The sequence below is a fragment of the Cibotium barometz genome, chromosome 8 (genome assembly GCF_041138505.1).
Source record: "Cibotium barometz isolate CiBa-2024 chromosome 8, ASM4113850v1, whole genome shotgun sequence".
NCBI classification, from domain to species: Eukaryota; Viridiplantae; Streptophyta; class Polypodiopsida; order Cyatheales; family Cibotiaceae; genus Cibotium; species Cibotium barometz.
The window spans coordinates 24,007,421-24,027,802 of NC_141053.1; the positions used below are offsets into that span (position 1 = coordinate 24,007,421).

Here is a 20,382-nt window from a genome sequence, read left to right on the forward strand (position 1 = left end):
ATGAAAGTCCACCTGGAAGAAGCCTCGACTAGGCAAACAAGTATCGTGGAAGTGCACAATCAGCTCCAAAGGGAGAGTTGCTAGAAGCCATTCACAATGAGAGGGGTGGGAGCCATAAACCCTCACAACAAGGGTGGTCTGCACCTCAATGTCAATGTCGTGTTGAAGAGAGGTGAGCTCGTCTTGCGAAAAATTAATGATTCTCCCGGCTTGTGGGAGTGACGAAAGATTGGCTACGGGGCAGAAGCCATAGAGCCAATCAACAGTGGGCGACCAACTCAAATCCCGTTTTCATCTCCAGGCAAGCGATTCTTCTTCTTGGGCAGGTTCACCTTGGTTCGCGATGGCGTTGGACTGTAAGCGATGGTTGTGAACCATGTTGTTCTCTCCTTCCAGGCGATGATGTGACCTCTCTTCATACCTTTTTTACATTAGATTCCTATATCTTCTACACACTCTTCAAAGTTAGCTCCAAGCTACGTCAAAAGGAATGCCATTTTGAGGCGAGAAATTTATCGCGAGCGATCTTTAAACGTATGTCCCCCTCTCTCTACATGTGTGTGTGTGTGTGTGTGTGTGTGTGTGTGTGAGAGAGAGAGAGAGAGAGAGAGAGAGAGAGAGATTGTGTGTGTGTGTGTGTGGTAGCGTGTGCGAAGAGAGAGACGCCTCAGGCCTGCGACCTCCCCCGTCTTCTTTGTGGACTGTGCGTCGCCCCTGCAGCCCTACCCGCAACCTCCTGGGGGTCCCCTTTGTGCGTGCGGGTTCTTCTTCTTCCCGCCTACCACCCTGTTTTCTCCTCTCCTCATCGTCGATCTGCCCCTCCTACTCCTCTACTCTTCCGCAACCTCTGTGTGTGGGGGGGGTGTAAACAGCCAGCCTGTGTACAGCTGTGCGTGTGTCTGTGTCTGTGTTTTCTGGTCAGGGCTTTCCTCATAGAGCCCTTGAAGACTTTTCAAAGAGGCGACCTTAAGCGTCGCCAGGTTTTGGTTGATGATGCGCTGCTCGCTGCGTGAATCCAGAATTACAGCCTTTTGCTGACACCTTGCAAGAAGGGTTTTCTGAAATTCAGCAACCTTGGGATGAGCCACAGCCAGCTTTTCGTGTTTCTACCCGGGATAGGTCTTGTATGCTCCAGTAATGAGTTTGGCATAGAGAGCGGTTGTGTTGTTCTTTCCAGGCCGCATGCCCTGATGCGGGGGATGTTGCACAGTGGATTAAGTCTTTGCTTAAAGGATGCTTTGTTGCAGGCTGTTACAAACCTGCCCGTGGTTTTTATGAGGTTATTTTTATTGAGCCATAGTATAAGCAAATGCTTTTGGAGAAATCTCCCTTGTTTTATGGTGCCAGTTGTTGGTGCATGTTTTTCCTTGGATGCCAACCAAGGACTATCAAAATTTTATCAAGCACAAATGCCCGGTTTGGGTGGAGGTGTTGGACTTGTACTGCAAACCTGCATTACTGTTCTTAGCCGAGGCACTGGGGAAAGTTGTATGTCCACCTCATTTGAATGGCAATGTTGATCATTTTTGCATGCTGTGGGACACAAATAAACCCACTCCTCCGCATGTGGCGTTTTAGATTGATATGCCTCGTATGCCCTCTCAGGAGGCCTTTTTTAAACTCAAATGGGGAATTTTGCAGACTCCTACATTGAGTGTGGGAAGTTTAGTCACATGCAATCTGACTATCCCCAAGTTTTGTTAAAGCCTCTACCCGCTGCCATCCAGCCGGCAGACCCTCCTCTCTCCGGGAAGTCTCGTCCCTCGGGTGCCTCGCCACCCATAGCAACTGAGAAAGGGAAAGCTAAAGTGTCTACCTCGCCAGTCAAGACTTGGGACAAGGGGAATGGTGCGATTAAGGCTGCCGCCTCATCGGATTGGCAACTGCCAAAGAAACCACTTAAAGCCAGGCCCGTGGTCAATAGGAATTGGACCGAAACTCCGACTACTTCCTCGGAGTCTATGCGTGATGATGAATTTGGGGTGGGGTGACTTTGGTCAACAGTGGTTCGAGGAGTTGATTCATTGCATCCATTATCGGTTACTCATGTTCCTGTCGATGCCCTTCCTTTTGACCTTCCGGAGCTTGCTAATATTGATGAGCAGTCAGTCATGGCCTAGCCTAGTGCAACCATGCAGGTTGAGAGTTGAGTGGTGGGACTTTCTTGCAATTTGTACATTATTGCTCAAATGCATTACATACAATGTTCACGGCCACGTTCACGGCCACTGTGATGTGAATAAATGGAGGCTAGTGTGGGAATACATTAATAGCAGTAAGCCGCATATAGTGTGTTTGCAGGATGCAATCAACACTCCTTCGTGGGCCGTGAAGGATAGTGTGCTGGGTTTCAGATTGTCTATGCTGTTTCTTCTGCTTTCTCAGGTGTTGCTCTGCTTGTACATCATGAATTGCAACCACATGTTGCGTACAATGCCCCTCCTTTTGACCTTCCGGAGCTTGCTAATATTGATGAGCAGTCAGTCATGGCCTAGCCTAGTGCAACCATGCAGATTGAGAGTTGAGTGGTGGGACTTTCTTGCAATTTGTACATTACTGCTCAAATACATTACATACAATGTTCAGGGCCACTGTGATGTAAATAAATGGAGGCTAGTGTGGGACTACATTAATAGCAGTAAGCCGCATATAGTGTGTTTGCAGGAGTGCAATCAACACTCCTTCGTGGGCCGTGAAGGATATTGTGCTGGGTTTCAGATTGTCTATGCTGTTTCTTCTGCTTTCTCAGGTGTTGCTCTGCTTGTACATCATGAATTGCAACCACATGTTGCGTACAATGATTTGCAGGGCCGTTTCCTTGTCGTTCAATGTATGCTTAATGGGGAGATTTCTGAGTTTGCCTCAGTTTATTCCTCGCAAACTTCTGCTCGCGAGCTAAAATGTGGCACCATTTGACAGCCTACCCTTGGATGGGACATGCTTTTCTTCTGGGGATTGTAATAATGCACTTGATCCAGGGGACAATAGTACACATCGGTCTCATATGCTCTTAAGGGAACATCACGCTTGGGGTCGTATGCTTGATTCCTTGCACGCTTGTGTTTTTATGGCTGCATCTTATGTCGGGTCTCACACTAGCTATACTTTCCATCACAATGCTCTCACTAGCTATTGGGCTCGATTGGACCGATGGTACATGTTGAATGCAGTGCAGTTTGATGCTTTTAGCTGCGCAATGAGCCTGGATTTCTCGATGCGCTTGTCGGATCATTTCCCAGTCTGTATGACGTTGCATTTTGGTCTCCCACTACAGGATGTGCCACTGCCTTGCAAGAGCCTCTTGTTGGTTAATAATAGTTATCTCAAGCATCACTCCTTCCACTTCATGGTACATAGACTCATGGACCGCCTTTTTTTGCATGTTTCTATCGATGCCGACTGGGCATAGGATCGTTTTTCCATGGGCATACAAGATGTTATCCGAGACTATGGTAAATGCTACATGGAAGGCTTACGAACTCAGGTGGCCAATGCTAAGTTTCAACTACAGTAGCTTACAGATCTTAGCCAGCAATGTGTCCTTTTTGCTGCTAAGCAATCCTGCCTTCAATCCACGCATCATTGCTTGGCTGACAATGATAAACGTAAACTCCACAAATGGTAAGTCCACTCCCGTCATAAAGCATTGCAGGATATGGATTGCTCCTTGGCTTTTTTCAAAAGCCTCCACACTTCCCGACGTATGCATTCCCTTCATAGGGTGCAACACGTGATGTGTTCTTACGCTGAGTGCATCCTATTCTCTCCGCGGATGAGGCAAATTTGTGAGAGATGCCATTTTATTGATGAGGAGTTGAGAGCTGCCTTGGCCCAATTGGGTCGCTCCTTTTGGGATGATTTGAGCCATGTTTTGCTGCGCATGATTAATGATGCCTGGCTTTTTGGTGCAATGCCTCTCATGGAAAAAGGGTTTGCTGCGTTTGCTCCCTAAAAAACCGTTGTGTGAACGTCAATTGCATTGGCGTCCGATTACTCTGATGCTAGTGGTTTATAAGTTGGTTTCTAAGATGTTAGTTCTTTGGTTGTCCCACATTTTGTATGCTAGTTTGCACCCTACCCAATATGGTTTGGTTGTCCTCTCAGTGCCTTGCTATATGCTATCGCCACTCATCCGTTTTGCTGCTATACATGGATGCTTTGGTTTCGGAGCAGCGATTGCAGGCATTGCTATTCCTGGGGGGATGCCTTTTGTTAGCCAGGCTTATGTTGATGACTCCTTTTTCTTCTTGCGCAATTCTCAGTCAGATCTTCAGCACCTTATGCAAGCCCTTGATCTATATGGTTTGGCGGACAGGGTTAAACGTTAACTTTGCAAAATCAAAACTCTTGCCTTTGCATGAGCGTGACTAGCGTCGTTTCTTGTGGCCGGGCCTCTTGCTCCCTCACTCCTGATCGTGTGGTGCGGCATTTGGGGTACCCCATTGGTTGGCACGTTTCCTTAGCACGGGAGAGACATTGGGTACTTCAAAAGCTTTACCATAAGTTGGACTACTGGAAACTTTCCACTTGGCCACTTCATGTTCACCTTCGGATTGTCCAGTCCATCATTATGGCTTATGTGCAATTTCATCTGCCGCTCATTCCTTGGTCCTCTTTGAACATTCAGCAGTTTATGTCCAAAGCAATAGAATGTCTTTGGTGTACCAAAACTAACCGTAAGGCGGTGCGTCTTCTCAAATGCACTTATATTTGCACGCCAAAGATGCATGGGGGCTCAACATACATGTTCATGTGCTTGCTCGCAAGGCCATGCTCTTGCCTACTTTCTTGGAACAGCGTCAGTCCTCGACACTCATGCTTTCTAACTTGTTTGCCTCTCTCATGACAGCAGCATTTGGGCATTGGACACACCAGCTATCCCAGATGTTATTTTCGGGCATTTTCAAGGCCGCATTCCTGGCTGTGCTTTTTCTACCCGTTTGCTTTTCGATTGGCAGCAGCTTTTGGCACATTTATCTTCGTCTGGCCGCCCTCCAGATCCAAGCAACTCGCTTTGTCAACAGAGTCTACATTGGAGTTGGGTCTTTGATTCCCCTTTGGCACTTTTTCAGCCTTGTAAGACTTATTTTCTGCATCGCTTGTGCATTTCTATGGTGGATGATGTAGTGGATGATAGTGGCTACATACTCTTTTCCACAGGCCCAGACACAGTTTCATCTGGGGATGCATCACCGGCCTATATGACATGCTGTCGCTAAGTTGCTACAACCTTTCCAGTCGGTGCCTCGCCTATTTCTCCTCTTCCACTACTTGATTGGAAGTTTGATCGAGGGCTACCACGTTATTCCACTTTCTCTTTTGCTGATCTGTCTGCCAAAAAGCCTACTGCCTTCTTCCGCAACCATGGATTCAGGAGCATGGCAATCATTTCTGGCATTTGGATAGGCGGCTTGGGTGGTGGAAAACATGTCTTCATCGTATATGAAAAACTAAGCTTCCCCTCAAGCAGCGGGTCTTTCTCTGGCGATGTCTGGTGGGGGCCCTCCCAATGGGTGTCCTTCTAGTTGCCCGATGTATGGCCTCCTTGGTTTTCCCTACTTGTTCGCATCCGCGCGAGACGGTCCTGCATCTTCTCTGGGCTTAGCTTGCCACTCGAGATCTCCTAACTCGTTTGATAGTTCTTCTGCATGCCCGATTTCCTAGCCTTTCCTTTGGCAGGCACTTTTCGGTTGTTTGGTAGATATCCCTCTACCCCCGAGTATGCTCTCTTTTTTTCGTGGTGCTGTTATTGGGCCTTATGGAGTTTATACCATGCCCGCAACACTTAGTTGTTTGGGCACACTTCAATGGATGTCTTTGCCTTTTTCAAATTCTCCTTGCTGCAGTCTCTCTAAGATGCCCACTTTCTTGGAGACCTTTCCACGGCCCAGTTGGACGTGTTTTATCACTATTTCTAGTTTTCCCGTAGTAGCTGCTCCATGTTGGGGCAGCTATGACTATACATTGCATTTATAATGAAACAATGGTTTTCACCCCCCAAAAAAAATGTGTGTGTGTGTGAGAGAGAGAGAGAGAGAGAGAGAGAGAGAGAAAGAAAGAAAGAAAGTTATATTAAATGTCTTCAAAAGATCCAGTGGGTCTATGAGACAAATTTTTGGCGAGCAATCTTTAAACGTCTCTCCCCTTCTCTCTACACGTGTGTGTGTGTGTGTGTGTGTGCGTGTGTGTGTGTGTGCGTGTGTGTGGTGTGTGTGTGTGTGTGTGTGTGTGAGAGAGAGAGAGAGAGAGAGAGAGAGAGAAAGTTATATTAAACGTCTTCAAAAGACCCAGTGGGTCTATGAGACCAAAAGTGATACAATAGTGTCCATGTATTCTCATCATGGTACAAAAGAAAACAAAGACTAGAGCAATGAGCTGAGAATGTCAAATCCGAGCCATATGATACGAAGTGGGACCATCATCATATAACCTATGGAGCTAACCCCCTGGTAGGGGGAGGGAGCCGTCAAGGATATCGAGCATGGGGTTGGCCTGTAGAAGACTCTGTAGATCCGCCAGGCGTGGGAAGGTGGCTCTATGCCTCTCCAAGAGAAATGAAATGAAATGTCATATTAACGTCTTCAAAAGGCTAGAATGACCTATGAGACAAAAGTTACAATCAAAGGTCCAATACAAGCTGTCTGTGGAACAAGAAAGATAATATAAAGAGAGAGACAAAGAGAGAAAGAAAGAAAGAAAGTTATATTAACGTATACGGAAGACCCCAAGAGCCTATGAGACCAAAAGGAATACAATGGTACCATGGATATACTAAGCCATGGAAAACTGAAAGAAAAAGTAAAATGAAAACATCTGACAGTACATGTGATCAGCAAATGATCATGTGTAGAGTGAGATATGTTGTGATCAGCTCAGCTAATGACAATACCCGCCTCGGCTAGAACCGATCTGATGGTGGAGTGAATGTCAGGCCTCTGTGATGGGAGCGTGACATGTTGGCGAAGAACCTCACAAATCCATCTATGTGGTGGAGGGTCCTGATGCTCTAGGTCGGGGACGTCTGGCTCGCATAATGGATCGAGCTCTCACTAAGAACTCTGGGGTGTGGGTACGGGTGGTGGGCTTTGATGTCATAGTAGAGGAACTGTTGTGGGCAGTGGATTCCGATGTGGATGTGTGTACCACAAAGAAATCTGTGATGGCTCTCTGTGAGGTGTCCTATCAGAGCCGGGGCTGTCTCTCAGCATGCTGCCTCAACACTACATCCCTGTGTCGTCTCAGCTCCATCAAGTACATGCCCAAGCACCTCTGATCCTCAAACTGTATCACCCGTGTGAGTAGTCCGAATCACCTCTCGGAAGAGGCAGTGGAATCTCCCCCGTATCTCATAAGTCAACTGAGCATATAATGGGCCTCATCCTCTACTGCTCCTGTGATGTATACTGTGCATGTCCTCTCCTCATGTGAGATATCCTCAGCTCTGCCAGTCTCTACTCTGAGGCGGTGGGAGGATACCCTGAGCTGGCCGATCGGGATACGCATGGCATGTGACATGTGTATCTGTATGTATCTCGGGATCTCAAAGAATCCATCCTCGGAGAGTCTCAAGAAGTGATCTCTGTAGAACTCACACTTCTTACCAATCTTTGACGGAGACACCCATGTTCGGTGTATGTGTAGCCCAAGTAGATCTAACCGGATGATCCGGTTGATCTCCTGACATGAGGAATCCAAGCTATACTGAAACAGAGAGAGACGGTCCATCTGTATGCCATGTGCATGAAACCACTCGACTACCTCAGAGTACCATGCATGTGTCGGTAATGGTGGTGGCCGTCGCTGAGGAGGAGGGCAGTCCAGCTCGTCTCAATCGCTCCCTCTCCCTCTCGCCAAATAATTGCATAGAGGACTCTAGTGCTAGTCGTGGGAGGCGATCTCTGTCAAGCGTGTATACATGCTGAATATAAGTGAGTCTGAAAAAGGACATCTGTAACCAGTGGGGCCACCCCAAACTCTGCATGTAGAATGTCATGTGGTACAGATGGCTTACTCCTGATCATGCGTGACATCATCACATGTATCCTCTCTATGCTCCTCCAGTGATCCTTCCCTAGGCCTGGCCCCCAAAGGGTTGCACCATACATAGCCGTTGGTCGTACTGAGAGAAAGAAAGAAAGAAAGAAAGATATATTAAGCGACTACTAAAGACCCAATAGACTATGAGACCAAAGTGATACAATAATGTCCATGGCATATCTCATCATGGAATGGAAAATAAAACATAAATATATCTATCTCACTGGGGTGATACAAAATTGTCCATGGAGAGAGAGAGAGAGAGAGAGAGAGAGAGAGAGAGAGAGAGTTATATCAAACGTCTACAAAAGGCCAAATTGGCCTATGACACCAAAGTGTTACAATGTTTCCATGATATATCTCATCCTAGATAGTACAAAACTGAATGTAAAAGGGTAATAGTTAGGTACAATGATAGAGCTAACTGATAGATGAGGTAATGTACCATAGTAACATGAAATGTTTCGTCCGTTTCACTGTTTCGTAGTTTCGAAGGTTTCGTTTCATCTGGTTTGGACGAAACGCAAAGGTTTCGAAATGACACTTCTTATATACACATACCAAATTTATAACATAGCCAACAGAAAGATGAAGATGCATTTTTGGAACTAGTAGGTATGAAATTCATGATTTTGGGAGTACGTTTTTTGGTATTTTCAAAATTTGGGAAGAAAAGGAGAGAGAGAGAGAGAGGAGGAAAGAAACAAGTTGGAAGGGAAGAGGGAGGTGAGAAGAAAAGGGAAGGAGGTGAGAAGAAAAGGAGAGAAAGTTGGAAGACAAGAAAAGGAGAGAAAGAGGAGGGAAGAGGAGGGTGGAGGAGAACAGAGAAAGAGGAAGAGGAGGCGTGGAGGAGAAGAAGTGAAGGAGCGAAAAGGAGTGGTGGTTGGACGAGGAGAGCGGAGCAACAGTTTGCGACCGAGAAGAAGTGTCGGATGCGTGAAGTGGCAAATGGACAGCAAACAAAGATGGAAACGACGGCAAAAATTGCATTTGCAAAAAAAAAAACCTCCAGCCCGTTTTTTTGACCTCACTTTACATTTGGGCGAAACACCGTTTCGATGGGCAAGTTTCGTTTTGTTTCGAAACGTTTCGTGCCAAAAACGTTTCATGTCGTTTCGAGAGGGCAAAACGGGTTTTTATGTTACTATGTAATGTACAAAGCTCCTTCAAGTGCACGCATGGGAAGTCCATAATCCTAGAGAGAGAGAGAAAGAAACAAAGTTGTATTAACGTCTACAAGAGGCCAAAATGACCTATGAGACCAAAAGGTTACATCATGTCCATGAAATACATCATCATGGGTACTAAAAATAAAAATCAAAGAAAGTAACAAGAGTTGAAATGTCAAATAGGATCCCAAAACAAAAAGTGTCAAGCTCTCATATCACCCTAAAATATCCCGCATGGGACACTGCAACATGGCACTCAATGTAGTAAAGCTGGGCCGGCGGAAGAAAGTCCTGTGGTGGTGGGAGATAATGGCTCTGATCCTCCTGTAGTGACGCGAGCATGGACGGGGACCACAAGGTCAAGGGCACCGGGCTCGCTGTGCATAGCTCAATGGCTCTATCTAGTGTCACCCTTCTCGGCCGAGCTCCTGCATCAACCTGAAGGTCAAGTGTAGTGGGTAAATCTACCCTCGTCGCTTTGGTTTGGAAGAAGTCAATGAGAGCTCTCTGTATTGATCCTCTAACAGGTACCGCTAGTCTGGGCCGCAAAAGAGACTCCCTGTGTCTGCGAAGCTCCAGGAGGAAAAGCCCCAAACATCTCTGGTCTCAGAAATCCATGATCTTGGAAAGTGGTCCAAATCCATCTCGGAAAAGGCAATGGAACCTCCCCCTAAACTCTTAGTATAATGGGCCTCTGTCTCAGCCTCTGTGTGACAACTAACATTTCCTGTCCTCTGGTGCAGCTGCCCCCGGCCCATATTTGGCTGTCTTGAGAGAGAGAGAGAGAGAGAGAGAGAGAGAGAGAGAGAGATATTAAGCGTCTACTAAAGACCCAATGGGCCTATGAGACCAAAGTGATACAATGATGTCCATGGCATATCTCATCATGGAATGGAAAATAAAACAGAAAGAAAACATAAATATAGCTATCTCACTAGGGTGATACAAAACTGTCCATGGAATACTAAGAACATAAAAACATGGGAGCAACATCAACTCCGAGTAGATGGTATACCACTCTCCAAAATGTCAAGCATGGGGCTGACGAGTATGGCCGAAAGGTCTCCCTCAACTATGCCGCGTCGAAAGGTAGCTCGATGGCGGCGGAGCATGTCCTGGATCTAGAGCTAATGAGGTGATCGTGGCCGACGGGGGGGTCGAGGGCGTTGGGCATGCTAGAGTGCAGAGGCTCGGTCCGAGGTAACTCCTCTCGGGTGAGGTAGGTCCAGAGCAACTCGTGGATGGTCCACAAGATCCACTATGTCAGTATCCTCCACCTCTTTAGTCCGGAAGAAACTGGTGATGGTTGGCTGCCGAGGGAGGGGGCGGGGTGGCTAGGGCTTGTGTCTCAAGAAGGTGTCCCTGTGCCTGCGGAGCTCAAGCAAGAAGAGGCCCAAGCAACGCTGGTCCTGGAAGTCAATGATCCTGGAGAGTGGACCGAATCCCTCACGAAATAGATAGTGAAACCTCCCGCGGATCTCATAGTATACTGGGCAGCGGCATATGTAATGCTCCTCCGTCTCAACCTGTGTGTGGCATAGTCGGCAGATCCTCTCCTCTCTGGCATATGTAATGCTCCTCCGTCTCAACCTCTGTGTGGCATAGTCGGCAGATCCTCTCCTCTCTGGGTGTCCGTACGAGAGAGAGAGAGAGAGAGACTTGTGTCTCTATAGGCACTTCCCAAGAGAGAGAGAGATAGAGAGAGATCGAGATCCAAAAGTGCTTTTGAAGCTGTCTAATAAGGGTTGGCCCAGCGGCCGCATGTGAAAAGACAAATGCGTTAAAAAAGCCGAGTCCGACTTAGAGCATGCAGGCAAAGACCGTGCCTGACTGAAGGTACACACACTAGCATTTAAACTCCCCCACCTAACCCAAAACGATTCTGGACCGGCATCCTACAAAACACAGCAACCTAGAACACCGCCATCGCCTTCCGCACTGTACCGGCTTTCTCCATCCCCTTCCGGAGACCGCACAGGCTTTCTGACCTTGGCGAGAGTGCTGCCTGCGCATAGGCCCCAAGCAGTGGGTCAACCACATCTCGTATCCTCATCTACAAGGTTAAACCCTTCTTGCTTTGCTCACAAAAGTCTACCCCTCAGAGCACATTTTTCCTCACGTAACACAGGAGTCTACAAACATGATGGATCCGAAGATGATCAGGCTCGCTCAAGAGAAGATGAGCCGGATTCCGCCTGACGAATTCATGCGAATGCAACAACAGGTAAGCCCATGCCAAGCCCTCTATGTGCGCTTTTCCTGTTTGTCACACTGTACGGCCATGGAAACATGCCTAGATGTACGACCATGTCTTTGATGCATATGGACATTCCTGTTTTGGCAAACGTTCCCCTCTTTGCCACCATTGCTCAGTCATTCCACCATGGGAGACCTTCCCTGATTGGAAAATCCTATGGATGCCTGATCCACACAGAAATGGAGTCTTCAATCAAATACCTGTTTATTGGGATATCTTTTCCCACCATGGGAAACCTTTCCTAATTTGGTTAATCAGATCACCACAAAAGACCTATGGTTTTCGTGATTTGGTAAGGCATCACCTAGAGGATGTGTTCTCCAGTGCTGCCTAGAACAAGGTTCAAGTCATCGCTCTGGCTAGGATTTTGCAATTAAAATGAGTATCCTCAATCAGTATGATTGTGGATCAGCAAAACCTGGGCATCATCATTAGATCTTGCTAATGAGGGTTTCTATCGCAGTACTATCATTTTAATCCTCATAGCCAGAGTGGAGATCCAACAATCACAAGATGGATGGTAATCTTAAATTTCTTGAATCCAACTCTCCACACTTTGTGCACATCCCGTCAAGCTTATCCTCAGCAGAAGGCATCCCAAATACATCACTGCCTGCCATTTCAGCCTTCTGCTGCAGATAAGCTTGACAGGACCAACTAATGAATGAGCTATGAAAGGACACTTCTACGTTGTGTTGCGTTACCAAACTAGTGTTAAGCTAATTATGAGTGATTTATGTATTTTCAAGAGATGCTAGTGATGACGAATGTAATGAGATGGGTTTTATTCTCGGAAGAAAATGTCCCCCGGTATCTTTAGTGCCAGGAATTGGGAGAAAGAAGCCTAAGTGGGTTACCTTCATTGGCCACAGAAGTCCACTGAGAGTATCCGAAGAAAACCTCTGCACCAATTGTGCTGCCATTGTACCTGATGTACCATCCACTGTACTTGTTGTACCAATCATTGTACTTGTTGTACCAACCATTGTACTTACTATAGCAACCTCTGCACCAACTGTACAGCCACCATTGTACTTGATGTACCAATCACGGCTCACTGTATATGATGTACCAGCCATGAACCGAGTGCTCTGCCATTGATTCTTCAATTCCTTCATCCATATCTGATTCTTCTTGCATAATAGATGACCAAATGTGAGGATTGGTTATAGTTGGCTCTTCACTGACCAATAAAACTACAACTTTGCCATGAGGTACAGTTAGTTCAACATTCTAATAATCCCAGTTGATAGAACATTTGTTGTTGCGAGCCATCCAAGTTCGACTTAAAATGATCTCTTCGATCATTTTTCACCTACATTCATAACATAAAAACTACCTTCAAGGGATTATTTCCGATGTGATATGAAGTAGTTAAAATGCCCAAGGAGCTTGTAGTATGACCATTAAAAGAAGATATAACTAGGTTCGCTAATTGAAGCTATGGTCTACCTAAGATTTCCCACACTTCGTAAGCCATTAAGCTCACCCGAGTTGACAACAACAAGGGATTGTACAGTTCCCAATTGGGTTAGAAATCCCAACCACAACCGTCTTGGTTTATCCCATAATGTGGCCAAAATGCAATAGGCTTTCAAGCACCAATACACACCGAAGGCCAAGAAAAAGAGTCAAACAGCCACCACGACTAACCTTGTATCAGGGGGCTAACTCTCATAGCTATCAGATCCAAAGCCAACAACCTAGTGTAGTTGGGAAATCAACAATCTCTAAAAAGCATGCATCAATCTCTCCCTAAGAGTTCTCCGTGTGTGTTGTGTCTTGCATATGTGAACTTCCTTCAAACTCTCAAATAATTGTCAAGTCCAAATTTACAATAGGGACATGCCCTTCACTCTTCATACGTGAACTCAAGATTTCTAGCATTGCTGAGATTTCTTGGCTTTGATCATCTCCTACCACAAACTCGTGCATCTCCTTGTTCACCTCTATCAAAGCGCTTGCAGGCTTTTTCTTGGCCCCTGCAAGCTTCCTTAGCTCCTCTATTTTATGCGCATCATTCCACATGCCAGCACTTGCATAGGTCTTTGCCATGAGCACATAGGGAGCAGCCCGTTCTGGATTCATCCGGACAAGCTGTTGAAAGCATCTCCGCCCTAAATCTATTTCCCCGTGAATTTTGCAAGCTGTAAGTAAAGCCGTCCAGAGTGAAGGACTTGACACAGAATCAAGGAATTCCTCTACCTCAAACAAACATCCTGATTTTGCATGAAGATCCACCATACAAGTATAGTGGTCTATTGTCGGCGCAACACCATACTCTTCTCTCATCATGTTAAAGACGTCCTGGCCCTTGCGTAGCAGCTTGGCACGACTACAAGCAAAAAGAACACACGTGAATGTAACATCATCTGGTTTAACACCCTGTCCTTGCATTTCCTCAAAACATTGTATAGCCATGTCACCCTTGTGGTTCATGCCATAGCCTTTTATCATTGCATTCCATGACACTACGTCTCGCAGTGGCAACTTGTGAAAGACTTCCTGTGCCTCTAGAAGTGACCCACATTTGGAGTACATATCAATCAAAATATTGCATATAGAAACATCTCTTTCAAACCCTTTTTGCGTGACATCAATGTGTATCTCTTGGCCCTTGCCTAAGGCTCCTATATTGCCACAAGACTTCAAGACACAAACAAAAGTGATGACGTTTGGAGAAACCCCCTCTGGTTGCATCCAACCAAAGCATGCAACTGCTTCTTGACCCCGTCCTTCTTCTGCATATCCTGCAATTAGTGCCGTCCACGACACGACATCTTGCACTATTAAATTATTGAAGACTTGGTGTGCCTCTGCAACTGCGTCCTGTTTGGCATACATGTCTACCAAAGTGTTGCCCACAGAGAGATCTCTTTCGAATCCCTGCTGTACTATATTGGCATGTAGCTCTTGAACCTTCCCTATGGACCCTATGCTTCCACATGCTTTCAACATGGAAACATAAGTTCCAGAATCCAAAGAAACACCCTCTAGCTGCATATGTTCAACACACTTCATAACTTGCTGACTAGCTCCATGTTCAGCATATCCTGCAATAAGTGAATTCCAAGGAACAATATCTCGATGTTGAAGCTTGTCAAAGACCTCATGTGCCTCTACAAGTGAGCCACATTTGACATACATGTCGACCACAGAATTACCAACAAAAAAATATCGTTCGAGATCCTTTTGGGGGATATCGGCATGTATTTCTCGACCCCTTTCTATGAGACCTATGCTGCCACAAGCTTTCAAAATGGAAGCGAATGTGACAGCATCGGGAAAGATGCCCTCCAGTTTCATCTTTTCAAAACATTTCAGTGCTTCCTCACCTGGCCCATGTTCTGCATATCCAGCTATCAGTGCAGTCCACGACACAACGTTTCGGGCGGGAAGCTTGTCAGAAGTTTCTTGTGCCTCTACAAGGGAGCTGCATTTGGCATACATGTCAACCAAAATATTACCAACGAAAACATCTTTTTCCAAACCCTTTAGGACAATGCTAGTGTGTAATTCTCGGCCCTTGCAAACTAATCCAATGTTGCCGCAAGCTTTCAAGACACACACAAATGTAGCAACATCTAGAGAAACCCCCTCCACTTGCATTTGTTCAAAACATGCTAGTGCTTTGTCACCTGGTCCATATTCAGCATATCCTGCAATAAGTGCAGTCCACGAGACCACAGTTCGAACACATAGATTGTCAAAGACATGCTGGGCCTCCCTCAGTGAGCCACATTTGGCATACATGTCAACCAAACTGCTGCCAATGAAGACATCTCGATCAAATCCATTGTAGACAATTTGAGCATGTATCTCTTGGCCTCTCTCCATGTCGTTCATCTTAGCACAAGCTTTTACTAAAGCCATAAGCGTATAACAGCTAGGGCACACACTATCCTCTTGCATTCTCTGATACAGGTTGAGAGCATAATGTACTTGTCCACATTCGACATAGCCTGATATGATAGAAGTCCATGAATGCTCATTCCGACGAGCCAACTTGTCAAAAACCTGTCGAGCATCAGACATGCTGCCACATTCCACAAACATAGGCACAATGTAGTTCCCAATAGAACAATGGGTTTCAAGACCGAGATCACGGATGTGTACATGCACATTCTTGGCATGGGCCAGTATCTTTTCTTTTTTGCATCTTTGCACAGCAGAGATAAGGTCAATAATAGGAGGCAGCTCAGGCATCTCCAGAACACAGTCCTCTTCTACTGCCTGTATGCCTGTATAGTAGTTGTATCTACTTGCACTTCAGACCTGAATTTGTCCTTGCAAATGCAACCGCACTGGCAGCAACAGGGTCTTCAGCCCATTATTTGATTGTATGTAGTGTTGCACATCCTACTCTCTACGTCAAGCACAAAGGTAATCGCATTACTCTCACCATTTTATATGTTGATGATCTCATACTCACTGGTAGCGATTTGGAAAGTTCGAATGTAATAAAAAAAATAGTTAGCAATGAAATGAAAGGCCTTAAGAAACTTTATTATTGTCTTGGCATTGAAGTGATTAGAGATGCAGATTAGATTGTTCTCTCACAACAGAAGTATGCTCGTAATATTTTGAAGAGGTTCAATACGTATTCATATAAACATGTCACTACTCCCACAGAAGCTAACTTGAAGCTTGTTAAAGATCATGGTTCAGGTTCATGCCAACTTATAAGTTTAGTTTGATCTATTTCACAATCACAAGACTAGTTTTTCTCTATGAATATTGTGAGTCAAATTATGCATGCACTCATACAATATCATTGGTTCATAGCAAGAGAGTTCTCAAGTAGCTCAAAGAGAGTTGATTATGCATTGGTGTATGTATGCATCTAGTTCTCTTATAAAATTGTTACATAGACCGATGCTAATTAGGTAGGAAAGACATAAGTTCCACCACAACTTATTCTTGTTCACTTGGCATGAAACAAGACATAAGAATTTTCTTTTAAAGGGTTGGAAATATTATTCCTAACAAATAAACATTTATCCCCTGGATATGACGTCTAGCCCCTTGAAGGAATTAGTAATGAAGAAGTTGCAACCGACATGGAATCCAAACCGATATGGAAGGTGGTATTCTATCAAACTCGCAATTACAAATACTAGATTTGCTTAATGCGGGCCTTTTGACCCAATCCGATGGCTCGCCAGAGGGTACGAACCAACACTGGGGGAAGGTCCGACCCCTCCCCTTTATATCTTTGAAAACAACACTCATCGCTTTCATACGGCGAAGACATTGGTATCCACTATGGGTTTCCATGCATGGGTGAACCTTACACATCTTAGTTGCCGTGGAAAAAATGTGAGTAATAGGAAATCAATCTTCTATGTGACCCTTGTCGTAGCCAATAAACTAAGGGTGGTACTTCCTCTTAGGCATGACCTTGATTACCTACAACTTGTTGAAATTACAGCAATGTGTTGAGCTATGGTGGGTCAAATGCTAGAATCAACATCATTAACAAAGTGATTAGACAATAACTAAGACGTGATTAGTGAGTAATTAACTAATAGCTTAATGTAGGCATGGATAATCAAAAACCAACAAATTCTCATTAGGCCAATGCCTCAATTTATAGAGTTTACATCAAAGCATCTAATCCCACTGATTTCTCCTTGATTCACTCCACCTCTTTTGCTTTATTCTCTCCACCTCTCCCAGAATATCTCCACACTTCCTAAATCTTCTTATGCTACCCTTTATTCTCTCCCAATAGATTCTTGCAGAAATCGCGATTTTCTCAGACGCCTGTTTTTGGGAGAAAAACTGAGATCTTCACTTCCACAAATTGTTGAAATATACAAGTGAATAGGGTGTGTGCGGGAACAAGCCCTTGGTTAGAGGCTGTAAAAGAGAATCTGTAAATGTGAGAGAACCTGTGAAAAGGTGAGAAGAATCTACTGGGAGAGAATAAAGGGTAGCATGAGAAGATTTAAGAAGTGTGGAGATATTTTGGGAGAGGTGGAGAGAATCCAGCAAAAGAGGTGGAGTGAATCAAGGAGAAATCAGTGGGATTAGATGCTTTGATGTAAACTCTATAAATTAAGGCATTGGCCTAATGAGAATTTGTTGGTTTTTGATTATCCATGCCTACATTAAGGTATTAGTTAATTACTCACTAATCACGTCTTAATTATTGTCTAATCACTTTGTTAATGATGTTGATTCTAGCATTTGATCCACCATAGCTCATCACATTGCTGTAATTTCAACATGGTATCAGAGCCATGCCTAGAATCCATCAGGTTTATGAAGCCCATTATCTAATTAATCAAGATTAGTATATAATTAGTAATTAATCAAATTTTTTAGTTATTTTTCAACTCACCTCTATACCCCCAGCTGGTAGAGAAGCTCTAGCTCCTTGCACACTCAATATTAGGCCAATCCCTTCTAGCCACAAACAGCCATCATCCCCACGATTCAGCCCATCAAGACAAAACGTCAAACCGCCGACAGAAGCTCCCGATTTTCGCTGATTACTGGGCGTCTTTTTTCTACACAGCAAATCAAAGAGTTCTACTTCCACAAATCAAATTGCTCTAATTCGTCATAGCTCCAGGGGTTTTCAAGCATGCTCTACAAGCTGGTGAAGTCAGAATTCAATTTGATCAAGTCTACTGTGAGATCCAAGCTCTTCATCAAATCTGCAGGTGACTTTGGTAAAACAGAGATTAAGCTTTCAATATTTGGTCAAATCTTGTGTTTCTTGGCTTAATCCTCTACTAGACTCATTACTATTGATGGCCTTGAAAGCATTTGAGCTCATTTGAAGTCCAAGGCCCCAGATCTGGGCTCCCCGCATACTCTGTTTTATAGGCAACCTAACAATGAAAGGCGGTTCCTACAAGATATCCCACTTTTATGGTGAGTTCTTATGGCTCTTTACTCTTCCATTAAAGAAGGTATCTTTGGTTCTAGATTGGATATTCTTCCAAACCTTCCTAATCTCATATTAGGAAGCAAGTCTTTAATCCAAGGAGATAGATTATTAAAAAGAGGGTGGTAAGGTTTGGGATTCTAGCTTTCTATGTATATAAGGGACTGCCTTTCATTGTTAGGTTGCTCTGTTGAGATCACGTATAAATATTCAATCACCTCAACTAAGTCTCTTGGTACTAATTGTACTAACTTGTCACGTGCACCATCTATCCTAGGGGCGCCCAGTGCTAGGTGGGCACACAAAGTATCCCTTTTTTAATGGGCCTTGGGCATGTTGTGAGCCCTAGTCCAAGGGACAGCTCGCAGGCACCACCTAGGTCATTAGGGTCTAGTCTGGTCGATCATCATGCATGTGGCACAAGTCTTTTGTAATCCTCTTTGCAAGATATAATGCTATAAACGCCTACTAGACACTTATTAGACCTATGGTCGAGTGTTTGGGACAACCAAGTCTAGGGTCAAGTCCTTGTCCAAGTCCCAAGCAAATGTGCCTTGCCATGTGCGAAAGCCACTTTGTCATGTGGTCACTTACAAGGGCCATGGTACAGCCTATGTAACATGCAGAAGCTCGGTGGATAGAACTGGTTAACTTGAATGTTCAAAAATTCAGCAATCTTTCGCGACGAAGATAACGCACAACATAGAGAGAGATGTGCAGAAATAGAGAGAGAGAGAGAGAGAGAGAGAGAGAGAGAGAGAGAGAGAGAGAGAGAGAGAAATGAAATGAAATGAAATGATATATTAACATCTCTAAGAGGCCATAGTGGCCTATGAGACCAAAACTGAGAGTACATCTGAAGTTGGTGTCTCATCAAAGAGAACAAGACTAAAAAGTACAATAAACTGATTGTCCTATAGTTATAAGAACAAAACAAATCTGCAAGACTCCAAGATGATACTGAGTAGAAAATACTGGAAAATACTGGAAAATGTATATCAGGTAGATCCATGTATGCTGATCAGTTGAATTGTTGCCCTCTCCTTAGATCAAGTATCTCCGCCATGGGGCTGTCTAGAATGGAGAGGTCGTAGAAGCGAGGTAGGCGTCTCCGAAGAAATGAAATGAAATGAAATGTTATATTAACGTCTTCAAAAGACCATAATGACCTATGAGACCAAAAAGTTACATCATGGTGGATCTAATACAATGTCTGGATAAAAAAAACCAGAAAATGAAAAATAAAGATGATACTACTGGCACCTAGAAAATGAAACTGGAACTGGAAGGTAAACAAAAAGAGAGAGAGAAAAGAAAGAAAGAAAGAAAGAAAGAAAGAAAGATATATCAAGCTTCTACTGAAGACCCAATGGGCCTATGAGACCAAAGTGATACAATAATGTCCATGGCATATCTCATCATGGAATGGAAAATAAAACAAAAAACAAAAAAACAAAACATAAACACAGCTATCTCACTAGGGTGATACAAAACTGTCCATGGAAACTCATCATGGAATACTAGAAAGAGCAGCATCAACCCCCAGTAGATGGTATACCACTCTCCAAAATATCAAGCATGGGACTAATGAGTATGGCCAAGAGGTCTCCCTCAGCTATGTCATGTCGAAAGGTAGCTCGATGGTGGTGGAGCACGTCCTGGATCTGGAGCTGATGAGGAGATCGTGGAGAGGTAGCTGATGAGAGAGAGAGAGAGAGAAGAGAGAGAGAGAGAGAGAGAGAGAGAAATGAAATGAAATGAAATGATATATTAACGTCTTCAAAAGGCCAAAATGACCTATGAGACCAAAAAGGTTACAACAATTGGTGGATCTGATACAATGTATGTGTAAGGAAAGCTAAAAACAACTAAACAACTAACTGAAACTGAAACAACTATGAGGAAAAGTACGGTACTAGAAGCTCCTAATGGATAACATCTGGGAAGAAAAACTCCAGCAACAAAGGTAAGCATCATACACATCACTATCCAAAGATGTCTCTCATCGGTCGATGGCGGAT

The 20,382-nt window shown here is 44.5% G+C and overlaps 1 protein-coding gene across 2 annotated transcripts in view; it reads right to left on the minus strand.

The window, feature by feature from the left end:
• Window positions 1-12,229: 12,229 nt before the first annotated feature.
• Window positions 12,230-20,382, minus strand: part of LOC147636067 (pentatricopeptide repeat-containing protein At5g27110-like) — a 26,476-nt gene continuing 18,323 nt past the window's right edge. The window contains exon 2 of one of the 2 annotated variants that reach the window (XM_086801500.1): window positions 12,230-15,829. In XM_086801500.1, coding sequence (XP_086657626.1) covers window positions 13,273-15,669 — 2,397 coding nt within the window. In that variant the 5' untranslated portion in view covers window positions 15,670-15,829 and the 3' untranslated portion in view covers window positions 12,230-13,272. Of the gene's footprint in view, window positions 15,895-20,382 lie in introns of both variants that reach the window. The other variant, XM_086801499.1, reaches the window with a different exon arrangement.